We start from the raw sequence: 26778 nt of genomic DNA on the forward strand, positions 1-26778 counted from the left end.
TATGAAAAAAAACCCATCAAAAAACAAACCAAATGGAGTGAAGGGCAGTCCAAATAGCTCTGCAACAGTCTCATTTCCTGGAAGTGGTTAGGTTATTTGCCATCTCAAAAGTTTCACTCATACAATATAATAATCATATACTTAAGGGGCACATTATCAGACACTAGAGGATTTATGTAGAAAAGACATATAGTCAAACAAAACATCTATGATAAAATGAGATCCATATAAAGTATTTTCAAAATAATGTACAAATAAATCTCATTAACAAAGCAGCATGGATTAGCTATGATTTTTCCTTCAGTGGTGAAAGACTATGCCAAATAATCTGTTACACATTTCTTGAAAAAGCAAATTTATACACAACGGGAAATAAAAATAACATGTACTGTATTGGGATACTGCATATAAAATTTAGACCCCTCAGATTGTATCATCTTAGAGAATATCACTTTCTGGGGCAGACCCTCAGCTGATGTAAAGTGCCACAGCTCTGCTGAAGTTGATGGGACTATTTTAATTTACAGCAGCTGAGGATCTGCGCCTCTTTTTTTTTTTTTTACACAAGTTTTGTATCCAACAATATGGATCATAAAACACATAAAAGATGCCTGCTGGAAGATGATGGATTTTCCTACTGTGACATTAAATTGTTAATCTTCTTTCTTTTTACCTGAGTAACTTAAGTAAACAGATTACAAGGCAATTTAAACATATTAGCTAATACAATGTTTACTGGACTTTTGATATATAGAAATGTACCTTGACACAATATATTTGCAATTTTACATACACAAACTGGATAGTAACTTTCAAAACATATTTACTGAACAGAAATGTCTGATGTTCTGTACAAATCAGTAGGTGCAATGGAATTATGTACAGGATTTATTTATTTTATTTTATTTTATTTTTACAGATTTTGTGCAACTTGGCTTCCATGTGCATTTAAAGAACAGCTGTCAATGTAACAGAATACACGTATCTGTTAATATTTACTGGTGCTAGGAATGGAGAGTACAGAAAAGAGGACAACAGCTCCTAAAGTAATACTGTTCTATGCAGACATCTGTACATCATTCAAATAGTGCATATTATCAATGTTTGAGGATGTGTAATATATAGCAGCAAATACGGACAATGGCATTTACATTACCTAGGTTTTTTATACTGTATGTAAGTGGGAATGAATATTCCTATAGAGAAGCAACAAGGAAATAATTTGAATCTTTTAGGAAATTATTTACTATTAAATAAGCTTTCAGTTCAACTTGCAGGAGAACAGTGCAGTAGGAAAAAAATCCTTTTCAACAGCCATCAAATCATTCAGAAGCCCTGTCAACTCAAATGTAAATTCAGTTTATTTTCTGCTTGTAGCAATTGAAAAAAAAAAGTAAAAAAATCAATGTGAAGAAAATGAAGTTTATTTTACTCTTGATATTATCAGTAAAGTGTAGTTCTCTATGTTACCCTCCTCCTTTTTGTGCTCTGTTTACTCCATTTGTTTTAGTTTTTCTTTCTTTAGCCCAACCCAAATACATTGTCACTTGAAGCACAGTTTGTGACCTTAAGTAATTCTCAGAGTGGCATGGGTGAACAAACTGTAGGAATACAGTCACTTTTACGAGGTAAGCTTGGAGTAACTCGGAGGAGAAAATTTACGCTTCAAGTACTTGAGAATGTAAAGTGGAAGACAGCTTACAACAGTGATAGCTGACACTTTCCACAGGAAGGTCACAGTCGTGATAAAGGCAACATCTGTAGAAATAAAAAAGAGAAAATAAGTTATAAGAGGTGGTAGTGTAGATGCTTGGACTTTCCTGGTGAAAAGACATTAAACAGCTATAAAATTGTCTTCATATGCTATTGTCCAAGATTGTGCTATAATTAACACTGACTAAATCAGGAATACAATTGTAAGTTCTAAGTGTTCCCCTTTATCATTATTATTTGTTAATGCTATCTAATCAATTTGGGCCATATATAGGGGTTTTAGGGCCCCTTTATGCCGAGTAAAGTGTCTGGAGTGAGGGTGAAGCTTTCACCTAAGAATCAGAATATTTACAATGTACGAAGTGGTAGACTCTTGCACGTCTTGCTTCTCTGGTACAGAAAAGTTTTGCTATTGATCCCAACTTGACATTTCCATCAATTTTGCTTGGGTTTAGAACAAATTCTCACAAGGAAAAAAAATCAAACTCACTAATCAATTTAAGAGTTAGGATAATTTTTTCATTTTCATGTGGTTTCTCTTGTTCTTACAATGTCTTCCCCAAGATATAATCCAAATTCACATTAAGAAATTTTAATATTAACACATATTTTGCACCCCTCCTTCCATTTTTCGATTCATGGTCTGTGAACTAGACAGTTAGATCCAACATTCCTTATACTACAGACATGAAAATTAGCCAAAAATTAGAAAGAATATTCACAGGAGAAAACATAGCATTTAATGACATCACCATTTGTATGAATAGCAGCAAGTTGAGGAATATTTTCTGTGTGTCATCAACAGAGATGTTGGTTGTAGAAATGAAGAACAAGTCAGGAGAATTAAATTACTTTGGTCCTTACCCTTGTGCCTCAATTATTGGAAGAGAGAGGGTTTACATTATTCCTATTAATTCAGCAATGCTAGACATCTCACTTCTAGTCTTTTGTGACATTTTGAAACTGTTAGAGAAATCCTAGTCATATTTGTAAAATTCAGATTACATTCTAATCATATGCAAAGGCCACAAAGCCAGGTATCTTGGAAAACACATTATTAGCTTACATATAATTTATAATGGGCTTATAAAAGAAGCCATACTTTATTCACCCATGAAGACTAGAAACAGCAACGTCTTTTTTAAGTGAGTTTGGCTTTGTTTCTCTACTGCATTTTTTATCTTTGAGTAAATTGTAACTCTACCTACCTAAGAAAGCTCCAAAAGACACTCTGCCTATACCTGTTACAAAGAAAGGAAATAAGAAAGGCACAGATTTATAGAACAACACAGAAATTAGAAAAGATTAGCTATACAAAATGAAATAGGTAAGAGAAATCAGAAAGATATTAGTGGTGTTAATCAGAATAATTTCACGCTATGCAATACAGTTGAAACAATATGGCATTTTGAAAAGCTTAGCATATTTTAAAATTAAGCATGTTTTAAAAATACAAGTAGCCAGACAGTTCCCTCCAAGTTATATCACTCGAAGAGACTCAGAAGTATAAGTTATTACATCAACAGTCAAATGAAGCTTACAAGTTTAAAATTGAGTTCAAATTCACTTTAGAAAGATGCAGCATGAGAAATGTTAATGCTCTGGTATGTCTACTTGCAAACTATGTCCCTTGCAAAATATACAGGATTTAGTTTCAAGTCTGCCTAAATACACTACAAGTCTGTATACATAATGAGCCCAATTCTACACTCATCATCAGCGAGTAACTTGCCTAAATTAGAACAGCTGGATAGGGTCAAATATTTTTAGTTTTTATCTTTCCAATATTCGTATTTCACCAAATTTGTGATTTTTATTACTTTTAGGAATTAAACATGCTAATTCAAAAGGAATATTAAAAAACCCTTTATTAATTTAGTTAAAAGTTATTAATAAAAAATAGAGGGAGACATGGCTTATCTGATCGTGTTAGCCAAAAACTTCATTTTCTGAGAGTATAGGTCAGGAGGGAAAGACACATGGGTCTCCAGTCAAAAGAGGTGATGGCTGAGGAGACAGGAGCCTAAAGCAGGTGTCCTCAAGGGAGGTAATACGGGTGCAGTTGCCCTGATCTGTACAGAAATAAATGCTTTCTTAGTGTTGAATAAAGTTATGGCCATTTGACCAAAAGTTCCAGATATGTGTCTGTTCTCACTGGCCCCTTGCCATGTGCAGTCCTGTGGAGCTTCAGTAACCAACCTACCTACCTCCCATTTAAAGCCTCTGTCCACAAAGAGAAAGCCCAGCAAGGGAAGATACAGAAGGATGCAGAGTAGAAATGTCAAACTCAATAGGTTCATGGTGGCATAATTAAAATGCACCTCTCCTGACATCTAGGAAGTAACAGGAGTACCCAAAAGCAGGAGGTAGAGCTTTTTCAAAGGATATTGTTAGCAAGTATCATTGCTACAATATTTGCACAATATCTAGAGCATAATGTGAGGGAATTTGAGAGACAGAAAGAACATAGTTTTATAAGACCCAGAATGAACTAGTTAATACTTAAAGTAAGATTTTACTTTGAAAAGTAAGTATAAAAAATGGCAGCGCCTTACTAAATAGATCTATTTCCTGTGCATATGCAGATATCGGCTGACTTACATGACGAAAGTAAGCTTTTAGTGACATTGTCTCTGAAGTGCTAACAACAGTAAATGTAGTTAAGAGAGAAGGAGGTGGATTCTATTCTAAATTCCTGTCCATTACACCTGTGAAATCACACTGAAGGCTAATTGAATTATTCAGGTGTCACGGAGGGAATAATTTGACCTGAACAATCTTTTTTGTTTTAAACCATAGTAAGAAGGAAAAGACTGACTCTAGGATCCTAGGTGGGGTTTTCAGGATTTGCAATTCAATTTTGCCCACCCTCTAGCCCCCTTTGTCCTGTAAACTGAGCACATCTGACAGACAGTTGTGTTTTAGAAAACAGTGTGCATTTTCACAAAGTATACCTTATATAGCAGGAGGAATCTACTGAGCATTTTCCTAGATTGCTCCTTGAATTCTTGTCCCCAGCAGATTTTTTTGCATCCCCACAGAAAAATGACATTCTGACAAGGAACCAAAGGAAGCTGCAAGAATGGTCACGTGCCTACCAGTGCAGGCATGTCATTTTGGGTGCCTGAAGCAGCTGGTGGAGAGGTAAATGACTGCAGAGGAGAAGCGGCAGGGGCTGGGGATGCCACAGCTGGTGGCTCCTACCCTGCGCTAGGTTCACCTACTAGCCTCAGCTGGGCTGGGGAGTAAGGTACTTGCTCTTCTCCTGCAAAGAGTAGCTGGGTCCAGGGAAGATCCACCCTCAGAAATCTTCTCTGGGTGCAGGAAGCTCTGCATTCCACATGCTTCCCACCCCCAATACTCCACAGCTGCAGAGGAAGGGGTCACTGTATGGGGAGCTGCTCCCCATATGCCCAACCCCCATGCATCTGGACCAGCCAATACCCAGACCATCCCCATTGAGCTTTACTCCCCTGCACTGCGAACCCCCCAAAAACCCCACACCCAAAATCCCACCTGCTGAGCTTCACCCCCTGCATCTGGAGCTTCCCTGCATCCAGGCTCTCCCCTGCATCTGGAGCCCCCTGCATTCAGACCCCTGCCAAGGCCCTCCCCTCTGCACCCAGAACCCCCATTGAGCCTCTATGCATCCAGATCTCCCTGGAGCCCTCACCAAGACGCCCACACCCAGACTGCCTCATATAGAATCCTCTCACCCCATATCTGGATCCCTCACACCAAGCCCCTCCACACTTGGATTCTGCCAGGATGAGCCTGCTTACCCCTTACCTGGATCGGGGGCCAGGGCTGGGTGTGTGCGCAAGACTCTGTCCCTCTTTCCTGCTATCTTGATGTGCCTGGCATGGAGGGGCAGGGCCCCAGGGTGTTTCTAGGGCAGGCCCGGCCCTGGCGCTGTGTCAGGGTCAGGTGTAGCCTCACTGCTGAGTCTGTCTGGTGTGGGGAGGCGGGCTGCTGCATGATCTCCCATCTCTGTGCAGCCAGTGGCCTATGCTCCCCAATGCCATGCTGGAGCCTCCACATTTATTTATTGACAAGTAAAATAATGCAGAATTTTAAAATATTGTGTGCCAAAAAAATTTTTTGGCACAAAATTCCCTCAGGAGTACTAGATGGACAAAGGACTGTGAGAGAAGGGTATGGCATATTGTAATTTAATTTAAGAAAAATAAATCTTAGCCTGAGTTTCCTTTGAAATTGGCAACTAAGGATTTTCCTACAAAGTCTCCTGTTTCACACTGTAATTCCTTTTCATTTAGTGATACACAAACCCTTTTATGCTCTTCGATCAGATCTAATGAGACTCATTTGGACTGCCGTCTTCCAGGAACCAACAGAATAAAGCCCTCAGCTCTATGCAAAGTTCTAGAACCTGACAACCTGCCACATTCATGGTCAAAATGTCTCCTTATTACACTAGTCTGACCTTCATATCTGGTTTAGGTCTCAAATGATGTAATTTATACTGTTTTAGTCATTAGTGGGTATTTGATTGCAAAGGCTTTAGGGCCTAAAATATTAGGTGTTGCTGTAATCCAGGCAACAACAATACTCATTACAACATACTGAAATTAAGAGAAGTCCATTGTAGGTTGTATCTAAATTGCACAGGGAGAAGATGCATGGAGAACACTGAATACTCCCAGCATTCACTGTGCCAGGCTTTGGCCAGTAGTAATATTTTTCTGGACATTTCCCTAGTCGAATATTTTTATTCAATATATGAAAAATGATTATTTAAACTGGGAATGTCTGTTTTGGACTGTTTTTGCCACCTTATCAAATAGACTTGAATATTACTTACATAACATTAACATGTATTTTATCTACTATTTAGAGACTTGAAATCAACAAATTAATAACATTTCATTTATATTTCTGGAAATCTTTTTATATTATGGGAGTAAAACATTCATAGGTCATCAAGGTTTATCTCACTAAAACATTCCCCTGCCCTACAGAGGCCTGAGACATTGATGTACCTCGGTCCCTCCTGTTATCTGTCTGTGGCGCACAATAGTTTTCTGAGAACTGTATTACTTTGGCCTAATTCTGGAGCTTGGGGTGGGGGTGGCTGGGTGGTGTGGGTGCCTGTGACATACATGAGGTCAGACTAGATGATCTGATGGTCCCTTCTGGCTTTAAACTCTATGACTTTTAAGACTTGGCCTACACTACAGAGTTAGGTGAAAGCATGTTAGTTTACGTCAACCTAACTATAAGTGTCTACATTAAAATTTAGCTCCTTCTGATGTAACTCGTCCACTACACCAACTTAATAATTCTACCTCCACCAGAGGCATAGAGTCAATGTTGATGTAGTTAGGTTGACACAGTGTCAGGGCAGACACTGCATTGCTTACATTGCTGTTGTAAGTTTTCAGACTGTTGCTGGCTTTCAGAAGCCATCCCACAATGCTCCACATTGACAGTTCAATCGTGCGTCACCAATACAAGAAGCAAAGTGTTGACATACACAAGCAATGCAATTACTGTGGCAGCTATATGCCGACATAGTTAGGTAGACTTAATTTTGTAGTGTAGCTATGTCATAAGGCCAGGTCTGCACTACAAACGTACATCGGTATAACTGTCACTCTGAGGTGTGAAAAATCCGCACCCCCCCACTATATAGTTATATTGGCCTAATCCCCAGTATAAACAGTGCTATGTCGATGGGAGAGCTTCTCCCATCATCCTAGCAACTGCCGATTAACTATGTCAATGGGAGAAGCTCTCCCGTTGGCAAAGTAGCGTCTTCACTAAAGTGCTACAGTGGTGCAGCTGTGCCGCTGCAGCTTTTTAAGTGTAGACCTGCACTAAAGGTATGTCCATACTGCCTTAAAAAACCCATGGGATCAAGTCTTAGAGCTCAGATCAGCTGGCTCAGGCTGCAGGGCTATATAACTGCAGTGTAGACAGTTGGCTCTAGCCCCAACCCAAACCTTTACTCTGTGATTTTATAGCTCTGCAGCCTAAGCCCCATGAGCCCGAGTCAGCTGACCAGTCCAGCCCTGGGTCTTTTATTGCAGCGTAGACCTACCCTAAGAGTTTTGAAAGCTGGTTCTTTAGAATGTTTTTCCATTAAATTACACCCAATTTCAGTACTGTATGGCTAATAACTACTCAAAGGTGATTCAAGATGAAAAGCAGTTTGAATTTTTGTCACTAAAATGAAGCACATTGCAAAAAAAGCTGGTGTCTTGAATACAATTTTTGCACATAAACTATATAAAAATCTGTTACAAATCCTAAAGAGAAACAAATGATAGAGCATTTTAGAATTCGTCATGAAAAGTGTCTTTACATACACGTTAAAGTCATATTCTATTGGATGAAGCTGTTTCACAAAGTATAATATTACTCATATCTGCATGAGTAACATGCAACTACCATGAGAAAAAGATTACAAAGAATTGTATGTTAGAAAGTGTACTTTTGCAGGCAAAGATTTTCTACAGCTACTCACCAAAATATTCGTTTAGAAATGCAAGAGAGGCCACATAGCAGCCAAGACTGAAGAATTCAGCCACCACCATTAACCAGTGCCACGTTCGTATGGTCAGTGCAACCATCAAGAGTTCAGTCAAGATTAGGGCAGTAAAAGAAATTGCAACAACATGTACAAACTCAGATTCAAAAAGGAGAAGGGCTCCATACATCAGAATGCCACCTAGAAAAGGAACACAACATGTTACACAGTCAACCTGTAACTATATTTTGGGTCATTCACCTTTACAAATGCATGTTGAAAATGTATTATTATCATGAAAACCTTCCCCGTAATTTCTTATACAAGAACACCACTAACTTTTATTTTACATTGTGTGTGTAAAACAAAAAATAAAAATAAGATGGTCAAAAATTACAATACGATGATTAGAACATTAAACACATTTCAGTGTAATGTATCTGATCAACCATTAATTACTTTTTCAACATCTCTCATTTATTTGTAGCAGTAGACAAAATGATTCATTACATAATTCAGATTTCTTAAACAGTACTTCTGTCATTCAACGAAAGAAAACTACTGGGGAGTGTATGCAATATGATAAGCACTTGTTAAAATTTTTTGGATTAGCATTTGATTAAAAACAGGTCGGTTTTTAGGCAACATACATCAATAAAAATACCAATCCACATTGCGACCTGAATAGGTCTGGCACACTGCTAGAATACCGATTTTAGAGATAAACAGAATGCAATATATATAACTGTGGATGAAATTTTAAGCTTTGGGAATTTAACCTGGTGCTGAAAAACAATATTGTTAAAAGCAGACAAAAAATTTTTTAGTCCAGTAAAATTACGGTTCTCTCCTACCTTGGTATATACTGATTAAAACCCAAATGAGGAAGGTTTTAAACGACAAAGATCTTCCCTAGAGGAAACAAGTAAGACAGGTTAGTTAAGTACAGTAGAAAAATCTACTTGATTTGTAGATTTTCAGACTAGCTAGATGTTCATCAGAGTTACTCTTTCAAAGGCAACTGTTAATTTTACAACTATATAGAGAAAATTTTACATGTGACATGAGCTGCAAAGTTTTTGATGGATATGAATCTCCAGGATTAGTTTCAAATTTGTGTGGAAAACTCATAATTTTGGCCAAAACCGGGGAAATTATTGTAGAATATAAATAGAAAACCTGAATTTTACATGTAACTGTTCTTGGTTCTTTTAGAAAGGCTATAGTTATACTAAAATTGTTACTTAGTTTGTTTTAAAATTTTTTGGGGAGGATTTATATCTGTCAATTCTGATGTATGCATGGGGGAACTGCAATCCTAAATCTCAAAGATACCAAACAAGACTATAGTTAATCTAGTCTAGTATACTATAACCATCCCTTTATTTAGGCAACATGGGTGAGGTAGTATCTTTTATTGGACCAACGTCTGTTGGTGGGAGAGAGAAGCTTTCCAGCAACACAGACTGGTTTTCTTCAGGTCTGAGAACCTTTCCCAGTCCTGAAGAGGAGCTCTGTGATGCTCGAAAGCTTGTCTCTCCCACCAATAGAAGTTGGTCCAATCAATTAAAGATATTACCTCAGGCACTTTGTCTCTAATATTCTGGCACTGACAGGGCTACAACACTGCATATTCCTTTAAATGTCAAATAGTCATTTGCTAAGACACAGTGCCCATTTTTACTCATTAAAACACTGAGAGCTTACTACTTTAAAAGTTTGTATAGATTACATCCTTACCCAATAATTTTTGCCTTCCTGTGGCAGTGAACAAATCATGGTCCCAATCAAAATTAATTGGCTTACACATGTATAAATCAAAGAACACATAATTTTGTTTGCATGTGTATATTCATATGTTTCATGCATCCTATGGATGGATTTAAGAAACTCGTTAGGGCTTTGAAGAAAGAGCAAGCACTGAAAATATAAGCAGGCATAAGAAAACATCTGTTTCTGCCCATGAAAGAGCTAATCACACCCGCACAGATGTGAATCTGCACTCAGCAAAGAAATGGATTTCAAAACAGCATAGTGATGGATTAACCCATTCTGTTGATCTAGACTGAGACTAAAAACGTTATCCTAGCCTGATACTGCTTAGGACAGATAGTAAAAAGTGTATTCCCTGTAAGTTGCCTAGAATACTGATACCAAATGAGGCAAACAGACAAAACAGAGTATGTGTAAGAGTGCACTGAACGCAATTATCCAAATGATTTCATAGCCAACATGAAATACACATCCAAGAGTTTGTGCCAATGAATGCCACTACGTGGCCAGCCATCACATGGTTGCCAAAAGCTTTGGAGGCACAGCAAGATTGCCAGTGATGGACAAACTGAGTATCCAGTCACACCATCTTAAGGACCCGGCTAGAGATTGATCTGGGTGGTGTTTGATCTGCAAGGAGATGATGATCATTTGGGAGTTGCCATAATGATCTCCTTTGGCCTAAGGAACAGAAGTCCTGAAACTATTTCTAAACATGGATGGCCTGTACAACAGTTCAAAGAGCAAGCTTAGCAGGATCTTATTTCAGCAACCAGGTTTACTCTTTTTAAATATTATGCTAAAGTTTTGTGTAACAAAGCAGTATGGCTTATCAACAGATGAACCACTAAGAGTACAGCTAGGACAGTACATTTGGTAAGTTTTTTTTTAAATCATTTGGTTTTAAGAGCTCTTTTGTGACTAAGATATTTGGAATGGGTCTTGTTTACCAGAACGCTTGAGAATAATTATGATGCACAATTGCAGACTAAATAAAGCAGGGTCTGAAAACTATACACAAACAGAAGTTGGGTTATGAATAAAGAATCTGTTAATGGAGTGAATACTGAAAAAACAGATCACCACAGATCTTTAAAAATGCCTGGCTGTCATACTACCTGGACTGTTTGCTGTACCAATTAGATTATCCAGTTCTATCTAAAATGATCAAAAAAAGACTAACTTCTCCTTAAAATTGTATTTCTAAAATTAAAACAATTTTAAACTTAGAAAACCACCCATAAATTATATTGTATTATATTATTTCACCTAATCAACAACAACAAACAACAACAACAACAAAGAACACCTGGAAATCAGATGGCCTAGTTATGAGTTGGTCTTATCTGGAACATCTCCACTCGGTGAGTATAATAACCTGCAATTATTTTTGGGCAGACTAGTGTCAAAATGAATATAATTTATATCAACATTTTGTATATTCATACCTTGGTGAGGTCCTTATAAAGTTCTGGATATAGCAATGCCATTTCTGGCTTCACATCCTGATCCAACACTAAAGAGAAGACTGGAAACATAGTGTATATGGTTGCATACCTTAGAAAAAGCATATAAATAGCTTCTATGTAAAAGTCATTCAGTTATACTCTTTATAAGCAACCTATTAACATCAAATAATCCTTCTACTGTGATTTTTCAAGTTTGAGTAAATCTGGTTGAGTGAATGTTGCACCGGTCAGCTCTGGGCAACTTAGCCATATAAGTTTAACAATTCTAATTTACATAGTCCTGGGCTTCTTCTGAGAGCTGCCGCTTGTGTAAAATTGTAGAACATGACTACATTAACAAAAATGTATATAAACCAACCACCTAACTTATTTCCAGTCACTAAACTCAATAATCCACTTTTGTAACCAGCTCTTTAAAAGGAGAAAGACAAGACAACAAATCCACTGTTGCATCTATTAGTTTTAGCATCTTTGTAACGTACATGCAATATGAAAACAAACATGGAAATATGGAATTTGGAAATAAGTGTTGTCATGTCCCTGACAACATGATGCAAAGGATCTCAACAGCCCAACCAGGTTGGATTTTTGATAAACACACATGCTGTGTTAGAACCGGTGGACCTTAGGACTATAGATCATTTTTTAATATGGTTTTCAAGAGGATTTGTAAATTCTTTTGAGGACTTTTACTATACGCCTATGCAGTGCCTAGGATCCTGACTTGATTGGGGCCTCTAGGTGTCACTGATGTCAGACAAATGGAGAGAGAATTTTCTAATTTGAGAGAGCACTCTGTTTGAGAAACATCTAAACTAGTAATTAAATATGCACACATCATCATGTCATATGCGACTTAAAAGGACTTGTTTCAGCCACACTTTGAGGAGTCCTGCCTTACAACTGCACAGGATCCAGTCATGCCTGACTTTGAGCTGTGACTTGAGCACATGATCTCTTTCACCCCAAACTATATTCTCATAAGGATAATGGCTTCTTGATTGCTATGCAGATTCAAAGCCAGGGCCAAAATTCCTTAATACGTGTAAATAGTTTTGAAGTCTTTGGATGCTCCATAAGCAAAAAATATTATAAGACAATGATGCTGGGCTGTTAACAAGGCACAGTGTTTTCACCCCACCTATGCTTGCAACCATGGCTATTTCAAACATGTGTAGCAGAACAGAGTACATACATTTCAGCCTCAGAAAGGAAAGACATTTTAGGGTGGAAAAGGGGTGGAACTGGGAACTGATAATGGATAAAGGTCCATACTCATGAATAAAATATGTTACGTTCAGTTAAAATTGAACTGCTTCACTAAGCAGGATATGCTCACTTCACTTGCTTTTGCAGTTGCCATAATGCAGGCATTTGGATCATGGGCTTTGCTAAGTTGATGTTGCATTTCAGCATCGACATAGCTTTTTGCCTTTTACCCATACACCTCAGTATTTGGGATTTTTTTCTTAGAGGATTAGCTTTATTTCTACAAGGCCATGCCAATGGGATGCTTGGTATCTTGGGCTGCTTTTGAGAGGTTCAGAACTGAGGAGTGGTAAAGGAGGTTGGGCTGCTTTGTGAATCTCTGCTACACGGATGCTGATTTGCTCATACCAGCACCTGTTAGTTCATCAATCACAAATGCATGAGGAATGGGGTAGAAACCAATATTTTCTTTAAAAAAATAAAATTATTCTGAAATAAACGTTACCTGGTATTGTAACTACTGATTTTAACTTACCCTACCATTAGGAATCCCTGGTACAAAGGGATAGAAGCAAAATAGAAGACTGAAGAAAATACAGCCTTGAAAAAAGAACACGCATTTTAAAACTATGTATTAGTCAATTACCTTTTTTAAAAAAAAAAACAAACTATCCCTCTCCATGCAGTGCAGTGCACTACAATAAATCAAATTAAATTATTAATTTTAAAACTTTCACAATAAATATTTTTAAATGCAATGACATTTTGTAGGTATTATACAAACATAAAAGTTTAAATACCTGCATAGTTGAAATAATAAGGCCCCTGTGCATGACAAATTGACCAAGTGCTGCTGATCTTTTGTAACTGTTTCGACCATGAACCATCAGCAGCCTGCCTATGTGTTTAAATTGTGTGATAGAAAAGTCAGCTGCCAGGGAAGCTTGTTTTCCCTCCTAAAGCAAAAACAAAATACAACATTTTTAAAATCTTACATTTTATGCAGAAAAGGATATTGGAAAGCACAGTGTCTTAAGAGATTAATAATAAACAAAATGTTCAGATTTCAAAATTCGAATAAGCAACAATTTGTAACTGCAAAATTCACTCCTGTTTCATAATAGATAAGATTAAGATTCTGGCATCGGTATTTTTAGTAGAAGTCAAGGACAGGTTGCAGAGCTGGCTGTAGTCTGCTACTCCGGTGGCCCCGGGACTGGCTGCTGCTCCTGCAGCAAGGGCTGATTTAACCCTCCCACCCCCCTCTCCTTCAGCCCTGGGGCCACTGCTTCGGTGCTGACAGCTGCTCCAGTCCTGCCACCGAGAAAGTCATGGAGGTTCCGGAAAGTCATTGAATCTGTGACAGAATCATACCCTTAATAACAGAGTTTTATCAACACTGCAACGTATTCAATGTAAAGTGCAAACTGATGTATACTGAGTATACTGAACTGTCTGTGACGACTGCTACAAATAAGTACTATCACCCAAGCCCGTCTCTTTCAGTGCAACATACGTATTTCATACAAAATAACCTACAGGGATTGTGTTTTTCTTGATTGTTTCTATATATAAGGCAAAAAAAAAAGACTAAAGCTGAGAAAATGTTAATACATAGATTTTATGACTTTTAAAAAACATCTAAACCCTATTTATATTGTACTGAAAAGTGCGAACTGTACCAACGTCTTCACTATAAGGCTGCTGCATAATTAATTACAATTTAAAAAGAAAGCTGCTAGTACAAAATTGTTGAAATGACATGTAGGATAATTTACATGAAATTAGATAAGATTACCTTGCCTTCAATTCCAATTCCACAGTCTGCTGCTTGGATCATGCTGACATCATTTCCTCCATCACCTGGAAATGCCATGGCACTATGCAGTTATTCATACTTTTTTCCTCTCTTTAGATCTCCTTTTTAGTTATGTAGTGTGTATTATTAAATTCTTGGAATTCGTGTGTACGTTAAAACTAATGCAACTTCAAGATATTTTTGCTTATACATTTTAAAAAACCTTCTCTCAATGGATCATCTTTTACTGTAAAGAAATTGTAATATTTGGAAGTGAAATGTCTTGAAATGTTGATCTGTAACCATTTGGCTTCACTGTTGCCACCTACTAAGCAATTTTATCAAATTTGTGTGACTATGAATAAAACTAGCTCTGGCACTCACCTATTGCACAAGTACGTTTTCCAGTGTGGTGTTGTAACAATTTCACAATATGAGCTTTCTGGGTGGGTGAACATCGGCAACAAACTACAGCAGGGCACTGGCATGCCAACTCTACAAATTCATGCTCATAGTACTTCAGACAAACCTATGGAAAGGAACATATTTTATCCTATTTGAAGTTCTGTTCTTAATCATGAAAGGCACCACAGTACAGGCTCTTTTCACAAATAGAAAACACTTTGACGGAAAAGGAAATCCCTCCTTCTGCTATAGAGTTCTGCTTGAGTGATATCAACAAAACAATTTTACTTGCATTCTCTGGGCCTTGGCTTTTTCCTGTAAACTAGCACTCTTATAGCTGTTTCATTGGTTCCAAAAGAAGAGACAAAATTTCAAATAGTCACACTACCAAATCATATTGCATATACCTTTCATTAACCTAAATCTGTCTTAAGCAACCAAAGAACTAATACAATTTGGCTGTCTAGTAAAGGTATTCTTGATTTATGGCACTGGCAACCCTGAGATGCTTTAAAGCACAGGGAGAAAAGAACTTTTTTTTTTTAATAAATGAGGATATGAACAACACTTTCCTTTTTATATACATTAGTGCAAGTAAATTACTTTTGATAGAAGCCCAGGTCTTACCTCTAGAGAGTCCCCAGATATTACCAAGGCACAGTCATACTTCCTTCTAAAAGCATTAAGTTCTAAGTGAGCTTCTCCTCGACTAATTACCTTCAATAAAAATACACACTCAAAATTAAAAGATTTAATTGTTAAACAAGTTTGAACTGAAATACCAGAAACCAGAGAAACCCAAACCAGAAAGCACTAGTTATTCAAAGTGTTGTACCCCAGCGTGTGTAACACCCAGGAAGTAGCTCTGCATGTGTCTTTCCCATCTTGTCTGAAAGAACTGAGATGTGAAAGCAATCTTCAAACAGGAAGCAAATCTGTGCAGGTAGCACATTCAGTGCCTCACCAAAGTGCATCAGGCTGCAAAACCATGTATATAAAATCTTGTAAGAACTTTATGTGGGATTGAGTCATTCAGGTTTGGTAACTCTAGATGAACCCTCTAACTCAGAAAAATGACATTGCTTAATAATGAATAAGATGTATCTGGAGCAATGTGATGTGGCCACATTAGTGATTCCATTAGTCTGGGTGAGGAAAAGAAAAGCCCTAAATAGCTGAAGAGGCATAAGAATACAATTACTGGTATTAGTCCTTTTTGGAACTTGCAGCTGAAAATGTTTTCCTAATCAGGCAATATGAAGACTAGTTTGGGTATGAATAAGTACCATGGAGTCATATAACACACACTAATCATAACGAACCTCCTGGGGGTCAGAGATTATCATTATACAGTATTTTTACTCACAATGGATTATAGTATGGAATCAAATTTGTGAAATGCAATATGGGTTCAAAGTGAACACAATATAATTTTGTAAGGACCAAATAAAAATATAGAACTTGAAAAATTTACAATATAACCAGATGAAAGTGTACTAATATAATTTTGAATACAACATGTTGATTTTCAATTAGACTTTTTCTGAACTATCATATACAAGATAAAGTTGTTAGTCTAGAACAAAATTTCTAAATTGCTTTCACATGTGATTTGGGTCCTGTCAACACTGACAAATTTAAAATGGGTGAGCGTGAACAGGTTTTTAAACTGATTTGGGATAACACTATTCTTGGCCTACCACAGACAGAATCAAAGGCTGCATGTCTTGAACCTGTCCGTCTCCACTAGTAGGAACTCCAGGTCTGGCTCCTGTTAGCACACAACTCCGTGTGTTGGATTAACTGCACACAAAGATCTGCAGGGGCATTATGATCCAACTCAACAACAAAATGCTCCAAAAATAACAAATATGGAATTCTCTCTCCTTTCCTTCTAAATTAAATGTGTGTTGGGGGAGGTTGAAGAGGGAGGAGAAACCAGCTCCTGTTCTGTCTATCAGCAGGAACTGGAGCCCACTACTGTGTCTAGCATAGCAGGATTTGAGAGATGTCTTCACTCAGAAATCACTACTCAGCATAACTCTATCTCTCTATAGTGCCACCTGTCAGCTAACAAAGAAAAAGGAAGTTTTTATGTCTGCGAGATATCCATTTGTTTCACCAGAGAAACAAACAACATCTAAAAGCCTTAAGAATAAATTAAAAGAAGCATTCACAACCGCCCAAAAATCTAACTTTTTTTTAAATAGAGTTTAAGTGGCAAACTTTCATTGTTAATTAATATTTGGAATATCAGAGAAGATATTTTAATAATGACTACCAATCTAGTACAGTGACTTCTATTAATTATTTCTTTACTGCACATGTAATATAAAATAAGCCATGGACATACCATATTTTTGTGATTTTTCAGGTTCCCCCAAAACAGATCATATTCAATTTAATATTTATTTCAATTGTCAATCAGATTTAAGTACTGTAACATGCTAAAACATTTTTTTCTTACAATTGGTTGTAAAATGCAGGCATAGACAAGATAGAATTCTATATAAATGCATTTTCTAAATAATTTAGAATACACGAAGTTTTAAATTAACAGTTCCAAGTTGATCTCTTATTACTAATCTAGGTAATGAAAATAAAAATCTAACTCAAACTAAATAGATTTTGTTCAGGAAGACTTAATTTGTAGTGTTACAACATGCAAAGGTCAACAAAAATTGATCTGAAGTTTTATCAGAAGCATTAATAATTTAATTGCAAATAGGAGTCTGCAGGGCCTAATTTGCCATTCTGATGCTTCAGAAGAAACTAAATTTACATGTAAATTATATTGAAATAATTATTTCTGTAGGTGCAAGTGGTTCATTTAGAACAGACAGACATTATGTCTGATCACATATCATCCATCAAGGCCTAGGGGATCCTTATTTTTGTTTGAATTCAATATAGCTGATGTTATTACAATATAACAAAATGTATACAAATACAGATATTCAGTTTGCATTTCTATTAATTTTCTTGAAGAGACAAATGGGAAAATACAAGTATTTAATTGAAGACTAAGATTAACAATTCTTGTGTTCTGCTTTTGATCTGAACCCTTGTTCTGCAGAAGTAACGTGTTTGGACTCTCACATCAGTGTAATTCAGGAGTAATTCAGTGGAAGTCAAAGGAGTTATACTAGTAAAACTGGTGGATTAGGACAAGTCCTTTATGAAACATCTGGAAGAAGTATCAATAAGTTCATATTTAATGCTTTATAATCTTCAGTCTTTAAATAGTCACCACAATAATAGCAAATCAACTCCTTATAATTAATCCTATTACCACGAATATCAAATTAATGATTAACAGCTGGCCACTTATTAAGCAATATCTAACACTTATTTGATGAGGCCAATCTTAAAAGATTATCTGGAACTATACTTACAGGTCTGAAAATATGAATATCTTGAGTTCTAGATACTAAGTGGGAACTTTTTGCAATACAAGTAGCTGTCTCCAGTTTATCTCCTGTTAACATCCATATCTGCAAAAGAATTTAAGAGTTAAGATCTGTTCTCAAAAGCTGAATTATATTTGTATCATCTTCATATCTTCTCCTACTACTTTGCTGAACCTGACAAGCAGGAAGGATGCATTGGTTGCACATCTTTAAACCAAAGAAATGAATAGGCTAATTTTTACTATAATTGCACACAAATGGTGAGATTACATGCTGCCTCTTTTAGGCACAGCACAGATTTTGCAGATCAGGGGAAAAGGAGGTGGATGGGTTATGGAGGATTTAAACTACTTTTGCATCCTCCCAATCCTGGGCTGTTCCAAGAACTGAAGAGGCTCCTGTGACCTAAATTACAACAGTCTCTTGGGGCTGCCCTATGGGCTAGAGCATCACTTAGAATCTCTGGCACACAGCATACCGTGGCCCTGCCCTCAACACACCCCTCCTGCCCTTCCCCCTTCTATTGGGCTTTGCAAGGAGGCTTGGAAGGTAGCCGTATGTCTGTCATCCACACACACAATTCCTGAGCAGGAAGACTGCTCCCTCTCCTCCAGATGTAAGCTGTTCCAGTCCTCTTTGTCTAAAGGGGCTGGAACCAGCATGAGGATTTCATCCAAAACACACTGGGCACTATACAGTTATATGGGAAGACACAGTTCTTGACTCAAGGAGCTTACAGTTTTAAAGGCCAAAGTTAAAAAGTCAGGGAAAGGACAAGTTAAATGGAAAGGTTTAGGACTGGCATGTATTTTGTTGGTTTTCTTTTGTTTATGTTTACAGTCTATCTCCCACTGCTTCTCTACTTAGCCACTGTCAGTTATCCTTAAAATCTAAACCATCCCCCTAACCATTAAGGGGAAAGGAGAGAAGGGAAGATGTAGAGACGAAGGAGGAAAAGTTGGCACAGTGAGGGGGTCAGAGAGACTGTGATGCAGAAAGGAGGGAGGAGACTGAAACAAACAATCAGCAGAGAGTAAAGACTGTCCATTGTTTTATTTCTGGCACCTAGGGAAAGGAAGGAAGTCTCTGGTGTGAAGGAGAGACTACTGTGGCTTGTTGTCCCCTCATGGGTATGGAGGGGAAGAGATGTCCCCTACTAGGACATGTTGGATTTGTGTAGTGACATGGTGCCCTGCTCACACCTTAGGCCCTGTCCTGCTACTGCTCCAAGCTATCTGGCCATCGGTGTCTATAAGTCTGGCCTGCCTCCAGGAGGTGCTGCTCTTCCTTCAGGCCACATTCCAACATCTGATGGAAAAAAGTGAGAATGTGGATTAAAGATGTTTGCTGTGGTCATTGACTTCACAAAGACATTTGATTTGGTTTGGAGAGAAGCATTATGGAAAGTACTAAAATCATATGGAATTCCAGATAGGATAGAATAGCAATAATAGAAGTTATGTATGAAGATTCCTGTAGTGCTGTAAGAGCAGACAGAAAATTGAGCAACTGGTTCAAGTTGAAGTCTGATGTAAAACAAGGTATGTGATTTCTGTTACTTTTCATCATGTTTTTAAACTGGACATTAAGACTGTTACATGAGTTGGAGGGCTTGACAGTGGATGACTAAGAATTAAGCTCCTTAGCTTACGCAGATGACACTGTACAACTGGCAGGCATGTTTGAATGAATGATGACACTCTTTGCTACTTTGAAAAAATTGGCGTAGCCAACTTGGACTTACAATAAATGTCAAGATGATGAAGTGGTTGCATCTTGGAAAAGGGACAATAGAAAAAGTGCAGAAATACAACAGCGGTGACCGCACAGAACAAGTAAAATCTTACATGTGGTTAGGAAGCTTGACGAGTGCTGATGATGCCAAGGTTAAAAGATGTGCTTTAGCAACAATGTGGCATAGAAGTTTATGAACTTATAAACTTTGCATTTGGTACCAAAATGAAAATGTATTAAACCAGCATACTAACAGTATTACTCTATAGACTGGAAGCAGACACCAGGGGTATGTCTACATAGTATTTTAGAATGAGTACAAGCAAGCCTTCCAGTCCACATACTTCTGCTAGCACTCTAAAAATGGCTGTATAGACAGCACTTTGAAGTTACGGCTCAGGATGGAGGTTGGATTTTGAAGCCTACCCTCTTCCTTAGGCTTCAGAGCCCAAACTTCAGCCTGAACTGCAACTTCAAAGTGCTATTTTCAAAGTGCTAGCATGAGCCCCGCTAGACCAAGTCTGTTGACCCAGGCTGGGAGGCTCCCCTCCTGCTCCCTCCCAGAAGGCTGGAGACAGAGATGAGAGTTCTCCAGAAGATGAACATGTAAAGCATAATGATTTTAAGACAAAAAAGTGAGGCCAGTAGGAGGTAAAATCAGGATACAGGATTGGCTGCAATCGAAAAGATTATGATGGTGGGGACTCTGTAGAACACAAATAGATGATCAGCTACCAAAGAAAATAATGCAAACACAACTAAGGTCAGTCCAATGTAGAGGCTGACCAGCTACTAGATGGTGGGACACTGTACGCAGGGACATGACCGGGCTTAACGGAGGAACACGCCATGGACAGGAATGAATGGTGACATTGTACTGCTCCCCCGGTCTGCAAAAATGACTTGAGATGAGAAAAAGTAGTAGTAATACAAAGGAGAAAAACTATAATCAGAACTCATTATCCCTATACATCTGTTCCTCAGCATGCAGGTCACTGCAATGTTAACTAAGGTTACTGCAGACATGTATTATTAATTCATCTGAGGTTTTTTTTTTTTAAACAAACAAAAATAAAACTGACAATGCATCTGATTCAGTTTAACCAAGGCTGACTCTACATATTTCTTTCTGTACAAAATTTCTTGGTACTCTTTGTCAATAAGAGATATTATGACAAAGTCAGGATGGACAGCTGCAAGAGTGTAGTGGAAAACAGGTATGTTAGCTTCAGATAAAGACCCTTTTCCTTATGAGAAGGGGTTACCTCAGAGCAACTACGGACACCTGAGTCCAAATATGGGCTGTCAGAGATCTTTAAAAACCCCTCCTCTAGTGACAGAGGCAGGAGAGACAAGGTACTGCAGGGCTAGTGGCAGCAATGAGATCAGTTTCTCCAGGATGAGAGGCTGCGTTCGTCTTCACAGGGGAACTAAACTGAATGGCTGTTTAGGGGAAGGACTGGCAACCTATGGCCAATAATAGAACAAATCTCCGCATTCCTCAGAGAAGGTCAGGAAAAAACTATACTCCCCTATTTTGTGTTTGTGAATTGGTTTCATCTGTTTGGTGGAGAAGCACTCCTTGGGCCTGCTCCAAGGCCTATTTATCAATAATTTTCAAGGTAAACACACAATGGGAAGACAAAACACTGTCCACAGTAGGACTGATTTACTCCGGGCCAGAAGGGAAAGTGCTAAGCCCGGCGAGACAAAGGAGGTGCCTTGTCACAATATATAACCTAAAAAAGTTTTATTTTTTTTTTAGAAACCTGTTTGGTTTTGAGATTAAACTTTCTCTCTCAAGTAAACGGAGTCCTTTTCAAACTTGCCAGATTGATCGTTCTGTAACATTCTCTGTCTAACAAAACAGGCACAGCAAAACTTCTGCAATGTCCCTTAAACCTAACCTGAAGGAACTACCTTTAGGGACGTGGACAGTTCCCTCTCCAGGCCTATTTGTCTGTTGTCTCTTTGCTGAGACTTCATATGAATACAAATAAGTGCCAATTCTGACAGTGGTTTTATGATGTGCACACCTAAGTAAGATCACTAACTCTTAGTAGCACATTCCAAACAGGACAGTTTCATTGTAAAGACTGATAAGCATCAACGACAAAATAGTATTAGATAAATTCCTCTTTGCACAAGCTGAAGAGGTGGATGCTTAAGGGAATCAAATTTGTGGAGAGAAAGGGAGTGTGTGTGTTCTGCTTGCTGTTCATTGATATCTGTTTTTGTAGTTTAAGCCAGGGACACCTGAGCCTTGGATAGGTGCCCTTTTTTATTCTGTATAAATCTAAATAAATAAATACAATACTAAATAGATCAGTTTTGAAAAAATACACAATTAGAACATCATGTTAACTGCCATTTGGTAGTATGCATTTAGTACCTTTATTCCAGCATTTCTTAGCATCTCCAGAGTTGGTCTAACATCAGCTTGTAGTTGATCCTCTACTCCAGTGAGGCACAGCAATTCCATTTCTCTCTCCAAACTCTCCACAACAGCAGCCACCTTGAGGGCTCTATCATGTATGCTTAACTTTGCTTGGTTATAGCGATTCTGTTCGCACAAACACAAAACCCCAAAACCCTTATTTTAGAGAGTGCTTGCTACGACTTGTAAAGAGAAAATAAAACTTCAGTTTGTCAGTATTTGTTGAGAATGACATGATGTAACATGTTTAAATTTATCTAAATATCTTAAATTCAAGAACTAACAATTATGAAAAATAAAATCCACTGTTTAATCAACACATTTTGGGTATGTCTACACTACAAAATTAGGTCGATTTTATAGAAGTCGATTTTTAGAAATCAATTTTATACAGTCGATTGCATATGTATACAGTGGATTGTGCATTAAGCCGGCGGAGTTCGTCTTCACTACTGTGGCTAACATCGACTTACAGAGCGGTGCACTGTGGGTAGCTTTCCCACAGTTCCCGCAGTCTCTGCTGCCCAATGGAATTCTGGGTTAAGCTCCCAATGCCAGATGGGGCAAAAACATTGTCGCAGGTAATTTTGGGTACATGTCGTCAGTCGCCTCTCCCTCCATGAAAGCAACAGTAGACAATCGTTTTGCGCCTTTTTTCCTGGGTTACCCATGCAGATGCCATACCATGGCAAGAATGGAGCTCGCTCAGCTCACTGTCACTGCTGCTGTTGTGGGCAAGTCTACCGTGGGGACTGCTGTGATCCAAGTAGCCAATGCAATCACTGACATTCTGTTATCAAGGGTAGTAACTCTGGGAAATGTGCAGGACTTTTTAGATTTTAGGTGCATCATATTCCTGTCCTTTGTCGCTGGTGAAGAAGTCTTGCAGCCGTACATTCCAGTCTAGTCAGCACAGTAACACCCCATAGCACTTCTGTGGTTGACACATGGAACAGCTCCAGGGCTCTTGCACTTTTCCCTTGGCCGAAGTACCTTGCCCTACCTGGACCTCCAAGCAATTCGACACAGAAGCGCCTGCAGCAGCTGGCATTGCTACACAGCAGCAGCTCCTTGTCTTTGCAGCAGACAGTGCAGTAGGACTGCTAACTGTCCTCATCGGAAATGGAGTTTGGCCGGGCTTCTGGGAACATCTTCCCTACAGGGCTACTAGCAACCTCCAAGGCATGATGCATGGCTCCACTGTAACTCTGCTCTCCTGCTCTCCAGCGATGAGCTTGGGGGATCTGTTCTGGTCTTCCTGGGAGCAGCTGGCAGCAGACGATGTAGTAAGACTGCTAGCCATCCTCGTCCACTGCTTCCGCTGCAACTCTGCTCTCCTGCTTGGGAGATCTGTTCATGAAGCCTGGACAGTAGTAAGGAGCAGTTCAACTACAGGCTGAGCAAGTGCAGAATGGTGGTAGAATGTGCTTTTGGATGTTTAAAAGCTCGATGGAGCTGTTGGTCAGACCTCAGCACAACCAACATTCCATTGTTATTGCTGCTTGCTGTGTGCTCCATAATATCTGTGAGAGTAAGAGGGAGATATTTATGGCGGGGTGGGAGGTTGAGGCAAATTGCCTGGCATCCGATTTTGAGTAGCCAGACACCAGGGTGATTAGAAGAGCACAGAAAGGCGCGCTGCGCATCAGAGAGGCTTGAAAACCATTTTCATGACAGGCCAGGCGTTGGTGTGACAGTTGTGTGTATTTCTCCTTGATGCAAACCCATCCCCCTTTGTTGATTTTAAGTCCCTGTAAGCCAACAACCTTTGAAATAAAGTAACTATTGTTTTGAAACCATGCATTCTTTCTTTATTAATTAAAAAAAAAAAAGAGAGAGATAATGTACCAGGTAGCTCGGGTGGGGTGGGGGAGGAGGCAAGGACGAGGCCACATTGTTATTGCAGCCACACTAAAAATTAAACTGTTTGACTGACAGCCTTCTGTTGCTTGGGCCATCCTCTGGAGTGGAGTGGCTGGGTGCCTGGAGCCTCCCACACCCACATTCTTGGGCGTCTGGGTAAGGAGGTTATGGAACACAGGGAGGAGAGGAGGTGATTATACAGTGGATGCAGCAGAGGTCTGTGCTTTTGTTAGCTTTCCTGCAGCTCCAACAGATGCTTCATCATGCCCGTTTGCTCCCCCATTAGCCTCAGCATCACGTCCTGCCTCCGCTCTTCGTGCTCACTTGATTCTTTCCTGGCCTCTGCCACTGAATGCCTCCATGCATTAATCTGTGCCCTATCAGTGCGGGAGGACTGCATGAGCTTGGAAAACATGTCATCACGAGTGTGTTTTTTCACCTTCTAATCTGCGATAACCTCAGGGACGGAGATGATAGGGGGAGCGTAGAAACATTGTACACTCTACAATTCTGGGGGGACTGCATGGCCACCTGTGCTGCTGAGTTTGTCAAGCTGACCAAACAGGAAATGAAATTCAAAAGTTCCCAGGGGTTTTCCTGTGTCACTGGTTAGTGCACCAGAGTTCAAAGTGCTGTCCCGAGCAGTCACAATGGAGCATTCTGGGATAGCTCCTGAAGGCCAATACCATTGATTTGCATCAGCACTACCTCAAATTCAACCCAGCAAAGTTGATTTTAGCGCTACTCCCCTCGCCAGGGAGGAGTACAGAAGTCAATTTTAAGAGCCTTTAGGTTGACAGAACGAGGTTGGTTGCATGGACGCAGTCATTTTTACATCAACCTAACGTGGCTAAATTTGACCTAACCCCGTAGTGTAGACCAGGCCTTTATGTCAGTGTATCAGTGCAAGTTTCTTTGCATGACCCTTAAAGTGAATCATGAGAAGACTTTATAAATAGCAGGCCTCAAGACACTTAAGTAGTGATTGTCCTTGTCTTTCAGAACTAGTAGATTTCTGTGCTATACTGAGACTCTAAAATTAATTTAAATTAGGACCTCTGATGCTGTATAGCAATAATCCAATGGTATAATAAACAAAACTAAACAATATCCTGTGAAAGATGTTGGAATAGTTACTAAGGAATGTCAAAAATCACAACATTTCTGTTTAAACACATCAGTTATTACCAATATTTTAAATCAAAATTTGATCACGTCAACTTAATAGAATACAAATAGTAGTATTCCTTATAAAGTGCTTTGCATTATCTGAGCACAAGGGCTATGCCCAGAATACAGATTCCTCTCTATTTTCATACCTCAAAATCTTGGTGCTGCTCTTCTGTTAATGACTTCTTGGCAACCACAAGAGTGCGCAATCCTTCTCGTGCCATGTTGCCACACTGAATAGACAAAAGTATAAAAGAATAATGTAGGTAAAATAGCATGCTGTTCTATACTACAGACAGGAATTACAGACTAACCAGCATCACTTCAATACTTGGAAATATATTTGAATCAATCATTAAACAATCAGTTTGTAAGCTCCTAGAGGATAATAGGGTGATAAGTAATAGCCACATGGATTTGTCAAGGAAAAAAAAATCATGCCAAACTAGCCTTCGGTTGCTGGCCTAAGGGATCAGGAGAAGCAGTGGACATGATATATCTTGATTTTAGTAAGCCTTCTGAAACAGTCCAACATGGCACACTCAAACTAGTTAGGAAAATGTAGTCTAGATGAAATTACTATAAGGAGGATGCACAACTGGTTGAAAAATATACTCGAAGAATAGTTATCAGTCGCTGCCAAAATGGGAAGGTATATCTAAGAGTTAGATAGAGGGGTTTTGTCATGGGTCAGATACTATTCATAATTTTCATTAATGACTTTGATAATGGAGTGGAGAATATGATTATAAAATTTGTGGATGACACCAAGCTGGAAAGGGTTGCAAGCACTTTGGAGGACAGGATTAGAATTCAAAAAGCACCTTGATTAGTTGGAGAAGTGGTCTGAAATTAACAAAATGAAAATCAATAAAGGCAAGTGCAAAGAACTATACTTAGGAAGGAAAAAGCAAAAGCACAAATACAAAATTAGGGAATAACTGGCGAGGCAGTAGTATTGCTGAAAAGGATCTGGGGATTATAGTGGATTATAAACTGAGCCAACAATGTGATGCAGTTGCAAAAAAGGTTAATATCATTGTGGGGTACATTAACAGGAAGTACTTATTCAAATCTATTTGGCATTGGTGAGGCCTCAGTTGGAGTACTGTGTTCAGTTTTTTTGCACCACACTTTAAGTAAGATGTAAACAAATTGGAGAGTGTCCAGAGAACGCAACAAAAATGATAAAAAGTTTAGAAAATTTGATCTATGAGGAAAGGTAAAAACTAAGAGAAGATGGAGGAGGAGCTTGATGATAATCATCAAATATATTAAGGGCTATTATAAAGAGGATTGTGATCAAC

General features: G+C 38.6%; 1 protein-coding gene across 3 annotated transcripts in view; it reads right to left on the reverse strand.

The window, feature by feature from the left end:
• Window positions 1–547: 547 nt before the first annotated feature.
• The window catches only part of ATP9B (ATPase phospholipid transporting 9B (putative)), a 322516-nt gene continuing 296285 nt past the window's right edge, over window positions 548–26778 (reverse strand). For 2 of the 3 annotated variants that reach the window (XM_030552602.1, XM_030552601.1), the window contains exons 18-30: window positions 25621–25704; window positions 22394–22564; window positions 18253–18351; window positions 15485–15574; window positions 14837–14981; window positions 14453–14517; window positions 13455–13610; window positions 13190–13254; window positions 11425–11533; window positions 9058–9115; window positions 8201–8404; window positions 2922–2954; window positions 548–1758 (exon numbers count right to left, since the gene is read on the reverse strand). In XM_030552602.1, the coding sequence (XP_030408462.1) occupies window positions 1622–1758; window positions 2922–2954; window positions 8201–8404; window positions 9058–9115; window positions 11425–11533; window positions 13190–13254; window positions 13455–13610; window positions 14453–14517; window positions 14837–14981; window positions 15485–15574; window positions 18253–18351; window positions 22394–22564; window positions 25621–25704 (1416 nt within the window). In that variant the 3' untranslated portion in view covers window positions 548–1621. The remainder of the gene's footprint in view (window positions 1759–2921; window positions 2955–8200; window positions 8405–9057; window positions 9116–11424; window positions 11534–13189; window positions 13255–13454; window positions 13611–14452; window positions 14518–14836; window positions 14982–15484; window positions 15575–18252; window positions 18352–22393; window positions 22565–25620; window positions 25705–26778) is intronic. The other variant, XM_030552603.1, reaches the window with a different exon arrangement.

The sequence above is a fragment of the Gopherus evgoodei genome, chromosome 2 (assembly GCF_007399415.2).
Source record: "Gopherus evgoodei ecotype Sinaloan lineage chromosome 2, rGopEvg1_v1.p, whole genome shotgun sequence".
In the NCBI taxonomy this organism is placed as follows: domain Eukaryota; kingdom Metazoa; phylum Chordata; order Testudines; family Testudinidae; genus Gopherus; species Gopherus evgoodei.